This window comes from Balaenoptera physalus (genome assembly GCF_965194825.1).
Source record: "Balaenoptera physalus genome assembly, chromosome: 15".
In the NCBI taxonomy this organism is placed as follows: Eukaryota; Metazoa; Chordata; class Mammalia; order Artiodactyla; family Balaenopteridae; genus Balaenoptera; species Balaenoptera physalus.
In genome coordinates, this window is record NC_138894.1 from 67,423,133 (window position 1) to 67,440,259 (window position 17,127).

General features: G+C 33.1%; 1 protein-coding gene across 2 annotated transcripts in view; it reads right to left on the reverse strand.

Moving 5' to 3' along the window:
* Window positions 1-17,127, reverse strand: part of RMDN2 (regulator of microtubule dynamics 2) — a 102,852-nt gene that overhangs the window by 64,015 nt on the left and 21,710 nt on the right. For both annotated transcript variants that reach the window (XM_082427766.1, XM_082427767.1), the window contains exons 3-4: window positions 2,412-2,586; window positions 1,292-1,394 (exon numbers count right to left, since the gene is read on the reverse strand). In XM_082427766.1, the coding sequence (XP_082283892.1) occupies window positions 1,292-1,394; window positions 2,412-2,586 (278 nt within the window). The remainder of the gene's footprint in view (window positions 1-1,291; window positions 1,395-2,411; window positions 2,587-17,127) is intronic.

Consider the following 17,127-nt stretch of genomic DNA (forward strand, 5'->3'; position numbering starts at 1 on the left):
TAAGCTCCTTCCAGTCTGAGAACATGTCTATTTTGCTATCATATTTCTACCTTCTAACATAGGAGGAGCCTTAATGCCCAGGGCAGGGCAGGTGCTTAAAAAATATATATATTTTAAAAAATTATTTAATATATATTTAATATTGATGGATGTTGCAACAGTTTACATAGATATACTCTGACTTTCTCAGTAGATATAAAAAAAAGTCAGTTTGTTCTCTTTGGCTAAATTTTTATTTACCTTCAAGTTAATAAATCTCTTCCCTAGAATTCCATTTTTTTATAGTCTGCAAGAAGGATTGCTACAGAAAAACTGCCCCACAAAACTGATGATGAATATGTAAAGAGCAAGAAGGGGAATTCCTTTCATCCTCCTCCCACTAAGAATTAAAGTACAGAGGCCACTTCGTAAAGAAACCTACAAGCGGAAGAAATGTAATTTCAAGGAACTTGGAAATATTTCCTTCTTAGAAATAAAAGTGACAGGGAACTAGACTGGAAGGAGATAGGCAGTATCATTATCTTCTTGCTGTTTCTTCCTCATGCTATCTCAGAGAAGGAAAGCTTGGAAAAGAGAAGACTTTGGAATAAAAAAAAAAACAAAAAAAAAAAACTAAAGAAGTTTTGATGTCAAATTACTATCCTGAAACTTAGGGGGCTTTTTGCAAGAAAGAGTCTGATACTCAGTGAGAGCCAAGGTTTATATATATATCAAATTTGACATTCTAGCTGTTTTTCTTTTGTTGTTGTTACTTTGGAAAATAGAGGACAGTATAATGAACAACTATGGACTCATTGCTCAGCTTAAACAATTAGCTAAAACAAGGCTTAAACAAGATTAGCCTTAAAACAAGGCTAATCTTGTTTTATCAAGATAAATTTTGAAAAAAACTTTAAAGTATGAGTAGTTATTTCTTTGTGGTACCTGGAGTTCTACGTTACAGGGAGTAAGGAGGGTTATTTTAATTGTGGTGAAAGACTACTGCTATTATTGCTTCTCATATTATTACCACTTAATGTCTCGTCTTTCTGTGATTTTATAAACTTTAAAAGCTGGAATTTGAGTTTTTTCAGTTGCCTGTTCTAATATGCTCAAATATGTTTTAAGAACATGTATTTTTATTCTAAAAAATTCTTTCTGTCCTTAGACTATATAAGTAATAGGATATGTTGAAATAGATTAAACATACTGGTTTTAGCTAAGATAGTTTAGCTTTAATTAAAATTCATTAGTGGTTTACTATAGATAATGATTACTACTTGAGGATAATTAATATTTACAAAATACTTACCAATATTAGCATAATGCTTCTTTTCTTGTGCATTTGTAGATAGCTCATACATGTCTCCATAAGCACGAGCAAACCGCCAAATAAACTCTATTTCATCTCTAAACTGAATAGACAGAGCTGCACATTAGATAAACTCAGAAACAGGACCAGACTGTAAGTGTTTTCCACTGTAACTTTTAAAAAATTAGGTAAACTGGTACTTAGAAATGACTGTATCTATTCATGTGCATATCGCACTTTAAGTTCAAATATTCATGGCTACAAAATGTGATGCAATGTAGTATTACATTTGGATCTTAAAATCAATGAATATTATGCAGACACCAGCTCCACACCTACAAAGATGAGAAACTTGGTAGGTGTCAGAATTTATAAATTCTCTCTGGGCTGTAGTATCCTCTCCTTGTTTTCCTTTCTAAGTTATCTATTATTAATATGATGCTTCAATGGGCATTTCAGATAATATCTGTAAGTTATTAGCGATTACATACATTCAAAAGAGGAGTCACATTTTTTACCTAAATTACCTAAATACAATCCTGGAGATTTAAAAACTTTTAGGTAATGCACTTAGAGTTGCTAAATCCTCAAAGGTTAGACTTAAATCTCTCATGGGAAAGAAAAAGATTTATTGATCTTTGTGATATTGCAAAACCCACCGTTTTTTTTTTCCTTTGATGGTGGTGGGAAGGATGAGCTTTCCCAATTCAGCCCAGCATTAAACACTGGAAAACGATTACCGGTAAGACACAGTGAAATACTAATGGCTGTTATATTAGTAACTGTAAGATAGCGAGCTTAAAATGTAGCTTTTCCTCCCTCCAGAGAAGCAGTATGTCTTATTCTTTATTTGTTACAAAATATTTATGAAATATATCAGATTGATAAAATCAATGTCAGTCTGTATAATCATATCTCTGGTTTTTATTTTTATGACCTTTGAGCCTAATAAACTCATATTTACTTTTAAAAGATTGTAGTGATATTATAAAAAAATTTACATCAGTCATTTGGCTTGTGTAAACTGTGACACGATTGTTATGGTCATAACATGAATGGGATAGTAGATTAAATAAAAAATTAAAACTATACAAGCATTTTATTATCACATATTTCTTACCTTTTCTTTGTGGTCACAAAGTAGTTCAAAACTCTCCATTTTGCTGGACTCATTCATACGTAAATTATCAGCCGTCTGAATAAGGGCATCTAAATTTAATTCCTCTACATGAGTGTTAAATGCCTTAGGGAGTGGGAAACTCTGTTCTTCGTTATCAGTATTAGCTGTAATATACCTAAAATTGCAGAAATAATCATCAACTCTCTGTAAAGTTATACTATAACGGACAGAGTGATCCTTTCAAAATGTAAGTCAAATCATTTCACTCTTAGGCTTGAAACCCTGTAATGGTGCCCCTTTTCACTCAGAAAAAGCTCAAGTCCTAATAACAGTCTACGAGGCTAGATGAGATTTGTCTCTCCCAGCTCAGTCACCTCTCTGACCTTGTTTCCCACCACGTTTCTCACTCAGTCAATTGCGTGCTGGCTGCCCAGCTGTTCCTTAAACAAGCCAGGGACACTCCTACCTCAAGACCTTTTCTTGCTGTTCTTGCTGATGGAATGGCTCTTCCTTCAGAAGGGGACATAACTCACACCCTCACCTCCTTCAAGTCTCAATCAATGTCATCTTCTCAATGTGACCCATCCAGACCACTCTATGTAATGCTGCGACCACCACACTCCAACCTCCCTGTATATTTCCTTCACCTCCAATCAACCTTATCATGCTTGATGTTTTTTTCTGTAGTACATACCGTCTTCTAATATACTTTACTAACCTACTACATGTGCTATTTTTGTCAGTATCTCCCCCACTAGAATGCATGCTCCCTGACAATAGGATTCTTTGTTTTATTAATTGATGTCATCAAGTGCCTAGAACAGCACCTGACACATAATGGATATGCACTGAATATTGCTGAATGAATGATACAGAGTTGTAGGAACTCAGCAGGCACTCAGGTATATATATTAAATATATATATAATATACATCTATACACACATATGTATGTATTTATATATATACATATGCACACACACACATATGTTAATTTGTAGTTCAAGACGATGTTCTAACTCTTAGCTTAGTCTTTAAAAATTCATGCTACCTCCCACATTTCCTTTTTGGTGGCATACAATGCAAACTATTTGTTTTCATTTATTTACACACTGTTCTGTTCTAAAAAGATTTTAAGGAGGTATATAAGGATATATAACATATAAGAGAACAAATCAGAAGAGGTAGGAAAAGATAAAAATAAGGCCAAATGTGAATGAGGTCAATAAAAAAGTACATATACTTTAGATATCTATACCCTTGCTACAAGGCACACAAATGTGGTTCTACATCTTCCAGCAGCTAAAGCAGTCACAGTTCCCAACAGATACTAACAAAGATAGAAATGAAGCAAGTTCTTGAGAGAAATGCACTTTTTTCCAATAATAAGACTCAAATTTCCTTCAAAGTCCTTACAAAGAAGACACTATGTGAAATGATGCTCAACTTCTTCAACAACATTATCAGTGGCAACTTCATTCTTCTAATTGCTCAAACCAAAAAACTTAGAATCATCCTTGACTTCTTTGTCTCTCCTAAGCAACATTCAGAAATTCCTGTTAGTTCTATCTTCAAAATATATCCAGAACCCAGCCACCTCTCACCACCTTTACCCGCTACTCCCCTGGTCTAGACCACCATCACGTTATCTGGATTATTGCAATGGCCTCCTATCATGTCTCCCTGCTTTAGTCCTTGACCATTGTAGTTTATTCTCAACATAGGAGCCAGAATGGTCCTTTAAAAAGCTGAATCAGATCAAGTCACCCTTTGCTCAAAACCTTCCAGTGGATGACCAAATCAGAGTAAAAACCTAAGTCCTTAGAGTTGTCTACATAATCTAGTCCAATACCTCTGACTTCATCTCCTACCACTCTCCTGCTTGCTCAGCACTCCAGGAACTCTGGCTTCCTTGATATTCCTTGAACACATCAGTCATGTTCCTGCTTTAACATCTGTATTTGCTGTCCTTCTGCCTGTTATGTTCTCCACTGGATATCCACATAATTTACTTCCTCACCTGTTTCACACCCTTGTTCAAACGTAACCTTCATATTATTGCAGATGATACGATTATTTACATAGAACATATTAAAAAAACCCCTACAAATTATGAGACTGATAGAGTTTAGCAGGTTGGCTGCATATAAGATTAAAATATGAAAGTGAGTTTCATTTTTAATATATTAGCAGCCAAAAGCCTAAAAAACAAAATTATATAAAATACTTTACTTACAATCATCTCAGAGAATATCAGACACCCAGGAATAAATCTAATAAAACATATGTAAAAATTCTATGGAGAATATCATAAAAGATATATTAAAAGCTGTTTATAAAAGAACCTAAATTCATGGAAAAATATACCATGTTCATGGCTGGAAACAACTGATATTATAAATAAGTAAATTCTCTCCAGATTAATTTAATGTAATTCCAATTTTATAAACCTCACCAGAAATTTCATAGAATTTAATAAGATGATTCTAAAAGTTACATGAAAAGGTAAAGAGCCGAGAATAGTCAAAGCACTGTTAAGAAAGAGAGCAGGGAGAGAAGACTTACCTCACCAGATATTAGGACCTATCATGCAGCTATAATAATTAAAGACAGCGTGCTATTGGTACAAGGATAGATGAGTGACTGAGAGAACAGAACAGAGCCAAGAAACAGCCTCATACACAAATGAAAGTGTGATATATGATAGATGTGGCATGTCAGATTAGTGAGAAGTTAACAGACTGAGCTGGAAAAAAATGGTTATCTCTAAGGAAAAAATTGAAATTGAATCTCTGTCTTATAATATTAAAAAATAACTCTAAGGTATAAGGATGGTATAAGGAATTAAGTGTTAAAAATAAGTTTTTAAACTCTAAATGGAAAATATAGGTGAATAACTTTTAGTCTTTGGGGCAAGAAATTTTCTTAACCAAAATACAAAAGCATTAGCTATAAATGATTATTAATGATTACTCATTATGAATGATTAACCAATTTGACTATATTAAAATGAAAAACTGTTGCTAATCAAAAGATATTTTCAAAAATGCAAAAACACAAATTAAAAACCAGGAATATTTTATAACACGCACAACTGGAGAACATTAATATCAAGAATACATAAATATTTTCTAAAATTCAATGAAAAAGATACAATAAATGCAACAGAAATAAGCTCAAAAGAGGTTTTCCCAAATGAAAAAATACATATAGCCAATAAACATAAGAAAAGATGTTCAACATTCACTAGCGATCAGAGAAATACAAATCAGGACCACAGAGAGATATTATTGACACCTGCTTCATTTACAAAATTAAAAAATCTGACAATACCAAATGTTGGAGAGGAAGTCAATCCACGGATCTGATGTGAATGTAAACTGGTGAAACCAGCTGGGAAAGCGCTTTGGCATCATCTATTAATATTGAACTTTCACATATCTGAGGACTCAGTAACCAAGTCTCTGGCACATGTACAAAAGGAGGTAGGTGTAAGAACATAGACAACAGTACTTTCACAATAGCAAACCCCAGGAAACAACTGAAATGCCCAGTCAAGAGAGTGGATGAATATTACCCAACAGTCAAAATGAAAGAAATCCAGTGATGTGCAAAATAGGGAAGACTCTTAACAAACTTATATTAAGTGGAAAAATAAGCTCTTAAAATTATATACAACATGATCCCCTTTCCATAAAACAATCAAAATTCAATGTTATTTTTAAGGAATACACACATATGCAATAAAATTATATAAAAAGGACAGCAAGGAATGAACAATATAGATTATAGACTCAGGATGATAGTTACCCTCAGGTGAGGGGAGGCAGGGAGCCAAATGGTTTCATAGATGCTTATTACACTATTTATAATAACAAACTAAATAAATGAGTAAAAGTGGCACATGCATGCACCAGTAATCAGTGTTTGCATGAGCTAAAGACAGCTTTTAGTCCAATTCTATGCACCTGAGGTATAGTAAGAAAATAATAACTAAAAGAAAGTAACTGGTTTAATATCAGACAATATTATTTAAACTAAAACCCACTACACTGTACAATTTAGAAGGGTGATTTTATGGTATATGATTAATATCTCAATAAAGATGTTATTTTTATAAGAAAAAAACTGAATATTCCTATAGCCATTAAATAAATTAAATCAGAATTTATATATATATTCTAGTAGAGAGAGATAGATAGAGAGAAGTGGGGGGGGACACAGATAGCTATATAGTGAGCTCTATCAATATATGCAAAGAATTACTCAAATTCTTCTAAGGAATTGAAAAAGAGGAAACATTTCTCACCTCATTTTATGAAGCTAGTAAAACTAATACCAAAACCAAACAAGTATAGTATAATAGGAAATGAAAATTATAGGCCAATTTCACATATAAACATAGATGCAAAAATCCTCCAAAATGTCAACCAAAAAACTTCAACACACATGAGAGAATGCATTGTAACCAAATTGAGTTTCTCTCACTAATTATAAGCACAGTTAACATTAGAAAATTTCTCTAGCATAACAGATAAAAAGAGAAAAACTATATGATCATTTTAGTGGTTACCAAAAAAATTTTTTCAGTAAATCAACACCATTTCAGCACAAAAGAAATACCAAATTCATAAACAAGGAATAGAACTTCTTATAATAGAATATAAACCAAAAACTATGATTACAGTTCATATGTAATGATGAAACATTATAAGCATTTTCCTTAAAATCAGAAATAGAAAAGGATGTCCAACATTGCTGCTTCTACTTAGCATGGTACTGCAGGTCCTGTTAGCACAATATTAAAAGAAAAACAAAAAAAAATTTATAAGAATTGGGAAAGAAGAAACAGAACTGTTATTATTTGAAGATTATTCAGTAGAAAGAAAACCTAGCTCCCCTTCCACCCAGCAAGGACACAGCAAGAAACTGTCTATGAACAAGAAAGTAGGATTTCACCAGATACCGAATCTGCTGTAACCTTGATCTTGGGCTTCCCAGCCTCCAGAACTGTGAAAAAGAAATTTCTGTTGTTTATAAGCCACCCAGTCTATGGTACTTGGTTATAGCAGCTCAAACAAAGACACTATTCAATATTAAAAAAAAAAGAAAGAAAGAAAGAAAGAAAATCTAACAGAATTTACAGATAAGTAAATAAAACTATTATTTATGATCAATTCTGTTCCTATATCTACAGAACAAGTTACAAAATGTAATTTTATAAAATACAGCATTTACATACTATAGGAATATATACAGGAAAAACACACAGTACCTAGGAAAAATTCCACAAGAGGTTTTTAAGACTTTTTTATAGAAAATTACAAAATATCATCTGAGAACATTAATGTGCCTAAATAAATGGAAAAAGATATCATATCCACTGACAGGAAAACTTAACATTAAAACAATTTCATATGGCACTAAATTAATCTACAGTTTTAATGCAATTCCAATCAAAACCACAATGGTGTTTTTCTGTGGAACTTACATGACCCTAAAATTAATATGGAACGACAACTGTAGGAAGAACCAAGACACTACCCAAAGCAATATACAGATTCACTGCAATCCCTATCAAATTACCAATGGCATTTTTCACAGAACTGTAACAAAAAATTATAAAATTTGTATGGAAACACAAAAGACCCTGAATAGCCCAAATAATCTTGAGAATGAAGAACAGAGCTGGAGGAATCATGCGCCCTGATTTCAGACTATACTACAAAGCTACAGTAATCAAAACAGTATGATACTGGCACAAAAACATACACAGAGATCAATGGAACAGAAGAAGGAGCCCAGAAATAAGCCCTCACACTTACGGTCAATTAATCAATGACAAAGAAGGCAAGAATATACAATGGAGAAAAGACAGTCTCTTCAATAAGTGGTGCTGGGAAAACTGGACAGCTACATGTAATAGAACATTCTCTAACACCATATACAAAAATAAACTCAAAATGGATTAAAGACCTAAATGTAAGACCAGATACTATAAAACTCCTAGAGGAAAACATAGGCAGAACACTCATTGACATAAATTGCAGCAATATTTTTTTTGGATCCGTCTCCTAGAGTAATGGAAATAAAAACAAAAATAAACAAATGGGACCTAATTAAACTTAAAAGCTTTTGCACAGCAAAGGAAACCATAAACAAAATGAAAAGACAACCTATGGACTGGGAGAAAATATTTGCAAACAATACTACTGACAAGGGATTAATTCCCAAAATATACAAACAGCTCATACAGCTTAATATCAAAAAAAAAAAAAAAACCTAATCAGAAAATGGGTAGAAGACCTAAGTAAACATTTCTCCAAAGAAGACATATAGATGGCCAACAGGTACATGAAAAAATGCTCAATATCGCTAATTATTAGAGAAATGCAAATCAAAACTACAGTGGGATATCACCTCACACCAGTCAGAACAGCCATCATTAAAGAGTCTACAAATAATAAATGCTGGAGACATGGAGAAAAAGGAACCCTCCTACACTGTTGGTGGGAATGAAAATTTGTGCAGCCACTATGGAGAACAGTATGGAGGTTCCTTAAAAAACTAAAAATTGAGTTACCATATGATCCTGCAATCCCAGTCCTGGGCACATATCTGGAGAAAACTCTAATTTGAAAAGACACATGCACCCCAATGTTCAGAGCAGTATTATTTACAATAGCCAAGACATGGAAGCAACCTAAATGTCCATCAACAGATGAATGGATAAAGAAGATGTGGTATATATATATACAATGCAATATTACTCAGCCATAAAAAAGAATGTAATAATGCCATTTGCAGCAACATGGATGGACCACGTTAAGTGAAGTAAGTCAGACAGAGGAATACAAATATCATATGATATCACTTATTTGTGGAATCTAAAAAAAATGACTCAAATGAATTTATTTACAAAACAGAAAAAGACTCACAGACATAGAAAACAAAGTTACGGTTACCAAAGGGGATGGGGGTGGGGGAGTGAGGTAAATTAGGAAGTTTGGGATTAACATATACATACTACTACATGTAAAATAGGTAAGCAAAAAGAACCCAATATACAGCAGAGGGAACTATACTCAATATCTTGTAATAACATACAATGGAAAAGAATATATATGCATAACTGAATCACTTTGCTGTACACTTGAAACAACCACAACATTGTATACCTCAATATATACAATCTATAGGTAAATATACCTCAAAAAAATTTTTTTTTTAAAAAAGAGAGAGAAAAAAAAAAGAAGAGCCAAGACAATTTTAAAGAACAGATATCAGGACTATAGTATAAAAGATAAAACAATGGTAAGTGAATGTGGTATTGGCATAACAGCAGACAAACTGGCCAACAAAACGAAAGACAACAACTAGTTTAGTCTCTTCTCCACATTAAAAAAAATCCAAGTGTGGAAAAATTGTCCTCCTATTTTGAACATGAATCTTCTACTTATAATTGGGCATTTATTAAAAATTGTCAGAAAGTTTTAAAAGCAAACTTTAAAAGTAGGGCATACCTAAATATGCCTGGGAAAATTCACAACATATGTATTAACTTTGTGCTGAACTTAGATTTGTACTGGGGCCAAAAAAAAAAAAAAAGGCATTTCATAGGTTATCTGCTGTCAATCTTCCAACACTCTTTCAGCAGGCCAGGAAAAGTTTACCCTCAAATGTCAAATTTATTGATACTTACAAACATTCATCTCCTAGTAGACTTTTCTGGCCTATCTTCTGCTCCAAATTTGACTAAGAACTGTGCCATTTTTCCATATCTCTTCATTGCTGCACAATCAATTACTTGCCTTAATAGCAAAAACAGCATATCTGCAGGCATAGTTGCATTATTTAAAGAGAAAATTACTTTATTTGCTGTGAAAATACTGTATTTATAGAAGTATATTGGTAGTGAGTTGCATAAGAATAGGCAAAAACATCCCTGGCTACAGTACTGTGGCCTCTCTCCATATCAGGCATCCTGATTTAGTTCCCTTTGCCTAGCCTTACCTAACACCTCATTCTTCCCACTTTTCTTTTTTCAAAAGATAGATACTAAGAGATAAGAGAGACTGATGTCAGCAAGATGATGGACTAGGAAACTCTATGCCCTCATTCCTCCATGGATACACTAAACAAACAACAACAGACAGATTGAAACTGTTTTGTGGGAGATCTAAAAGGTAGTCAAGGATGTGCAGCAACCAAGTAAACGCCCAATCAAGAAAAATCCATATTCAAAATGGTAGAAAACTTCATGGTGTTTTTTCTCACCCTTACCTCATCCTTCCCTGGCATGGCACAGCATGGCTGGGAAGAAGTCATGCAATTCTCGGCTCCTCCCCTGGGACAGAAGGAAAAGAATGGATCTTGTTTGCAATGTTCTGGGATGTTGAGGGGCTTACCAGGAAACTGGTGTCTGTTTAGCTTGACTTAGAGCTCAGACAGAAATGAAGGCATAGTATGGACATCAGATTGGAGGCCACTGAATGCTGTGGCAGTCACTATGGCATGTTAGAGCTACAGGGGGACTGTAGACTCATGGGTACCTAAATGCAAGAGATTATGGGGAGAGGAATACTATAGGACACCTAAGGCACCAAGAAGAACAGGAGTCAGATTCTTATTGAAAAAGATATTTAAAAACAGTTATGTATGGGGGAAATTGGGGGAAAAGCACATATACAGGCCGAGGGAAAACTAATGCCTAGAAAAGACCTGAGAAGCTCTTAAGCCTTCACACTGGGCTAATTAGTGGGTCTTCCCTGCATAGAGTCAGTCTACAAAGGCTAGGATAGATGGCTATTTTTTCAAATGTGCAATTTTCAACAAAATATCACAAAGTATACAAAGAAACAGGGAAAGATGACCCATTCAAATGAACAAAATAAACTTCCAGAACCTGACTCTAAAGAAATACAGGCTTTGGACTTACTGAGACAACAATTTTAAAACAACAGTCTTAAATATGCTCAAAGAGCTAAAGGAAAAAATGGAGAGAGAACAAAAGGAAATCAGGAAAACAAGTACATGAACAAAATGAGACTATCAACAAAGAGCTAGAAATTATTAAAAAAAAAAAAACCAACAGAAATTTTGGAGCTTAAAAAGCAATAACTTGAGAAATTCACTAGAAAGGATCAACAAAATACTTGAACAAACAGAAGAATCAGCAAATTTGAAGACAGAGCATTTAAAATTCTTAAGTCTGAAGAGTCAAAAGAAAAAAGAATGAAGAAAAGTGAATAGAGCCTAAGAGACTTTATGGAACATCATAAATAGGGCCAATATATATATTATGAGAGTCCCAGAAGGAGAAGAAAGAAAGGGGCAGAGAGCTTATTTTGAAAAATAATGACCAAAAACTCCCCAAATTTGAGGAAAGACATGGATATACAAATACAAGAAGGTCAATTAATTCCAAATAGGATAAACTCAAAGAGATTCACACCAAGACACATACTCAGACTGAAGAAAGTTCAAGATAAATCTTAAAAATCTTGAAAGCAGCAAGAGAAAAGCAAATCATTATAAAAAAAGTGATCCTCAATAAAATTACCACAGGGTTTCTCAGGAGAAACCTTGTAGACCTAAAGGCAGTGGGATGATATATTTAAAGTGCTGAAAGAAAAAAACTGTCAACCAAGAATTCTATATCCAGGAAAACTGTCTTTGAAAAAATGATACAGAAATTAAGACATTCCCAAATAAACAAAAAAATGAGGGACCTCATTACCTCTAGACCTGCCTTACAAGAAATGCTAAAGGGAGTCCTTCAAGTTGAAACAAAAGGACATTTAGCAGTAGTAACTTGAAGACATATGAAAATATAGCTTTCTGATAAAGATAAATATGTGGTTAAACATAAAAATCAGTATTATTGTAATTCTGGTTCATAACTCCACTTTTTATTCTTTTACAGTATGTAAAAGAGAAAAGCATAAAAATAATGAGAAATCTATGTTAACAGTTATAAAACATATAAAGATGTAATTTGTGACATCAATAACATAAATGGGGGAGTGGAGCTGTAAAGGAGAAAGTTTTTATATGCAGTTGAAGTTAAGTTGGTATCAGTTTAAAACAGATTGCTATAACTTTAGGATGTTATACATAATACCCATGCTAAACACAAATATCTATAGAATACATGTAAATGAGAAAGGAATAAAAAAAAGTGTCACTATAAAAATCAAGTAAACACAAAGGTAGGCAGTAAGGGAGGAAATGAAGGACCAAAAGGTATAAGACATATGGAAAACAAATAATAAAAAGGCAACAGTGAGTCCTTCCCTATAGTAATTACTTTAAATGTAAATGGAGTAAATTCTCCAATCAAAAGACACAGATTGGTAGAATGGATTAAAAAAAAAAATCAGGATCAACTGTATGCTGTCTATAAAAGACTCACTTTAGAACTAAGGACACATATGGGTTGAAAGTAAAAAGATGAAAAAAGATATACCATGTAAATAATAACCAAAAGAGAATGAGGGTGGCTATACTAATATCAGATAAAATTAACTGTAAGTCTAAAACTTATATGAGACAAAGAAGAACATTTTATAATTACAAAAGATTCTATTCAACAAGAATATATAACAATAATAAACATATATGCACTAAACATTAGAGCTACTAAATATATGAAGCAAACATTGACATAATTGAAGGGAGGAATAGACAGCAACATAATAATAGTTGGAGACTTCAATATTCAATATCTCATTTTCAGTAATGGTTGGAACAATCAAACAGAAGATCAATAAAGAAACAGAGGACTTGAATATCATTATAGACCAACTTGACCTAACACACATATACTAAATACTCCACTCAACAATAGCAGAACACATTTTTTTCTCAAATGCACATAGAACATTCTCCAGGATAGATCATATGTTAGGCCACAAAACAAGTCTTAAAAAATTTTAAAAGATGAAAATCATACCAAGTATCTTTTCTGATTGTAATGAGATGAAACTAAAAATCAACAGCAGAAGGAAAACTGGAAAATCCACAAATGTGTCGAAATTAAACAACACACTATTAAACAACCAATGGGTCAAAGAAGAAATCACTAGGGAAATTAGCAAATATCTTGTGTCAAAAGAAAATGAAAACACAACATATCAAAATGTATAAGGTGTAGTGAAAGCAGTGCTAAGGGGGAAACTTATAGCTGTGAAATGCTTACGTTAAAAAGAAAGGTCTCAGATCAACAACCTAAATTTATACCTTAAGGAACTAGAAAAAGAGCAAACTAAACCCAAAGGTGGCAGGAAAGAAATAATCAAGATTAGATCAGAAATAAACACAATAGAGGGGAAAAAACATAAAATCAATGAAACCAAGAGCTGGTTCTTCAAAGATTAACAAAATTGACAAACCTTAAGGTAGCTTGACTAAGAAAAGAGGAGAGGAGAATCAAATAATTAAAATCAGAAATGAAACAGGGTATATCACTACCAATGTTACAAAAATTAAAAGGATTATAAGAGACTACAGTGAAGGATAGTATGCCAACAACTGGATAATCTAGATGAAATGGACAAATTCCTAGAAACACACAACATACCAATATACCAATGCATCAGGGAGAAATAGAAAATCTGAACAGATCTATAACTAGCAAAGAAACTGAGTCAGTTATCAAAAACCTCCCAGCAAGGAAAAGCCTAGGGTCACATGGCTTCACTGGTGAATTCCACCAAACATCTTGAAAAAACAAAGTTAGAGGTCTTACACTTCCTGATCTTAAAACTTATTACAAAGTTACAGTAATCAAAATGGTGTGTAATGGCATAAAGTCAGACATATACATGAAAGAAACAGAATAGAGAGTGCAGAAGTAAACCCTCACATACACGGTCAAATGACTTTTGACATCGGTGCCAAGAGCAATCAATGGGAAAGAACAGTCTCTTAAAGAAATGGTGCTGGGAAAACTGGATATTCACATGTAAAAGAATGATGTTGGATCCCTACCTTATACTATATACAAAAATTAACTCAAAATGGATCAAAGACCTAAGTGTAAAATCTAAAACTATAAAACTCTTAGGAGAAGACATAGGGGAAAAGCTTCATGGCATTGTATTTGGCAATGATTTCTTGGATATGACACCAAAAGCACAGGCAACAAAATAAAAAATAAACTGAACATCAAAATTAAAAACTTCTGTGCATCAAAGGACACAATCAACAGTGAAAGGCAACCCACACAATGGGAGAAAATGCATATCAAAACCACAATGAGATACCACCTCACACTCATTAAGATGGTTATTATCAAAAAACCAAAAAACAAGTGCTGGCAAGGATGTGAAGAAATTGGAATCCTTGTGCATTCTTAGAGGAATATAAAATGGTGCAGTTACTATGGAAAAAAGCATGTCAGTTCCTCAAAAAATTAAAAATAGAATTAACATATAATTCTGGGTATATAACCGAAAGAATTGAAAGCAGGGTCTGGAAGAGATATTTATACACTCACGTTCATAGCAGCATTATTCACAATAGCCAAAAGGTAGCAGCAACCAAAGTGTCCATCAACAGATGAATGACTAAGCAAAATGTGCTATATACATACAATGGAATACTATTCGGCCTTAAAAAAGAAGGAAATTCTAACACATGCTACAACGTGCATGAACCTTGAGAACACTATGCTAAGTGAAATAAGCCAGTCACAAAAAGACAAATACTATATAATTCCACTTATATAGGGTACCTAGAGGAATCAAATTTACAGAGACAGAAAGTAGAATAGCAGTTGTCAGAGGCTAGGGGAAGAGAAGATTGGGGAGTTATTGCTTAATGGGTGTAGAATTTCACCGTTACAACATGAAAAGAGTTCTAAAGATAGATGATCATGATGGTTGTACAACAGTATGAATATACTTAATGCCAGTGAACTTAAAAATGTTTAAGATGATAAATTTTGTTATATGTATTTCACCACAACTAAAAAATTAAAATAGAAAAAAAATTATGATACATGCTAAAAGGAGGAGAAAAACACAAAAGTAAAAATATCTTAGTACAGTGATATAAATTTAGGGGGCATTTTATTATGACAAATAATTGAAAATAATACAAATTTCTTTCCTCTACAAAAACCAATTATATTCTAAGTATTTTTAATTGCTTATATGCATTTTCTATTTGTTATTGTGATAAATATATTTATAAACTTCGCTTAATATAATGGAAAAAATTTAAATTTTCACATCAAAAATAAAATTTTGGAGACACTTTTTAAAATAAAAATTTTATAAAAATTTCGGAAAAAATCTGAAATTTTTCACTTTTAAAAATAAAAAGACAAACTCTGACTTCAGAGTTTTCTGAATTCTCAGACATATACATAAACAAACGTGTATTAAAACTAATTAAAATATCTGGTTTCAATATATTCTGCCTGTTTCCACTACAATATGTTTTTACTTATGATTTGATCCTTGTACTAGTAAAAACATTGTCTATCAGTGGGATGTCTGGCATGAGCTATATCTAGCAAAGCTGATATAAATGGGAATTTGTGAACTGATGAATATAGCGCTATAGATTATAGAGGAATACTATTTTAATGATTAGAGTAGAATAAAAGAAGATGTTAAACTCTCAAAGACTGTAATACATTAAGAAGAACTAAAGCTTGATGTTATTTTCAGACTACAATAGTCACTCAGAAATTTGGGACTAGTCAATCTATAAGCAGTAAATCTGTTAAAAGCCTGAAACAGATGAATAATCTTTGATTTCCATACTCCAATAATGTTAATAAACTATCTTTCAAAAAATACGGAAATTAAAGTTAAATTTAGACTGCAATGTAGAGCTCTTTTTCAGAATATGCAGTGAAGTTTCGTAAGGGAGGAGACCTCTATGAAAACTGAGCAGTGATTTCTACAGACTATACAGTATGCCTGGTGCGAAAGCTTCTGATCTGAGCTGCCCTTCTAAGAGAGGGTAAAGTCTGAGGTGACCTTATTTTAGGAATTTCATTAGGTGAAGATTTGTCTTCATCTTCAGACGAGATAGCATTGTTTTCATCTTCAAAGGGATCTGAGGTAACTCCATTTTGAGATGGGGTAAAGCTTCTAGCATTTTTATAAAACGAAGTAAATCCAACATTATGGAGAACAGGGAAAGTTACACTTTGAGAGGGATGATGTTGCACCATAGCTGAAGAATTATTTCTACTGCGACTTTGAAAAGCAGGATGAAAGGCATTGCTCCTTAACTGGTCTCTTTCTTGAATATCACTGGCAACTCCATGTTGTTGAGAGGAATAGGAAGTAATAGTTGGAAAAGTAAGCATGGTCGCTGTGCATTGATAGATACTAGCAACAGTGTTCCGACAGGCTGAGGAATTAGCTTTTGTTTCAGAATTCATAAAATATTTAGTGTTATATTCAGGAGAATAAGAGCTTATATATTTTCCAGCATCAGTAATACTCAAGTTTTTAGAAATGATTTCAATTTCATTTGGATTAAATATGCATTGACTTCCTGATTGAGGATCAAAAAAAGTACTAGCACTCTCATAACAGGAAATTATATTTAGTTTGGGGGCAGAGAAAAGACTTCTGGATCTAAAGCGAAAATGTTCCGAGGGCGATTTTAAATCACCGAAGCTTCTTTTTTCTTCAGAATCAAAGTTAGCTCTACTTTGTCCAGAATGAAGGGAAGCACTGCTTTTCTGAAAT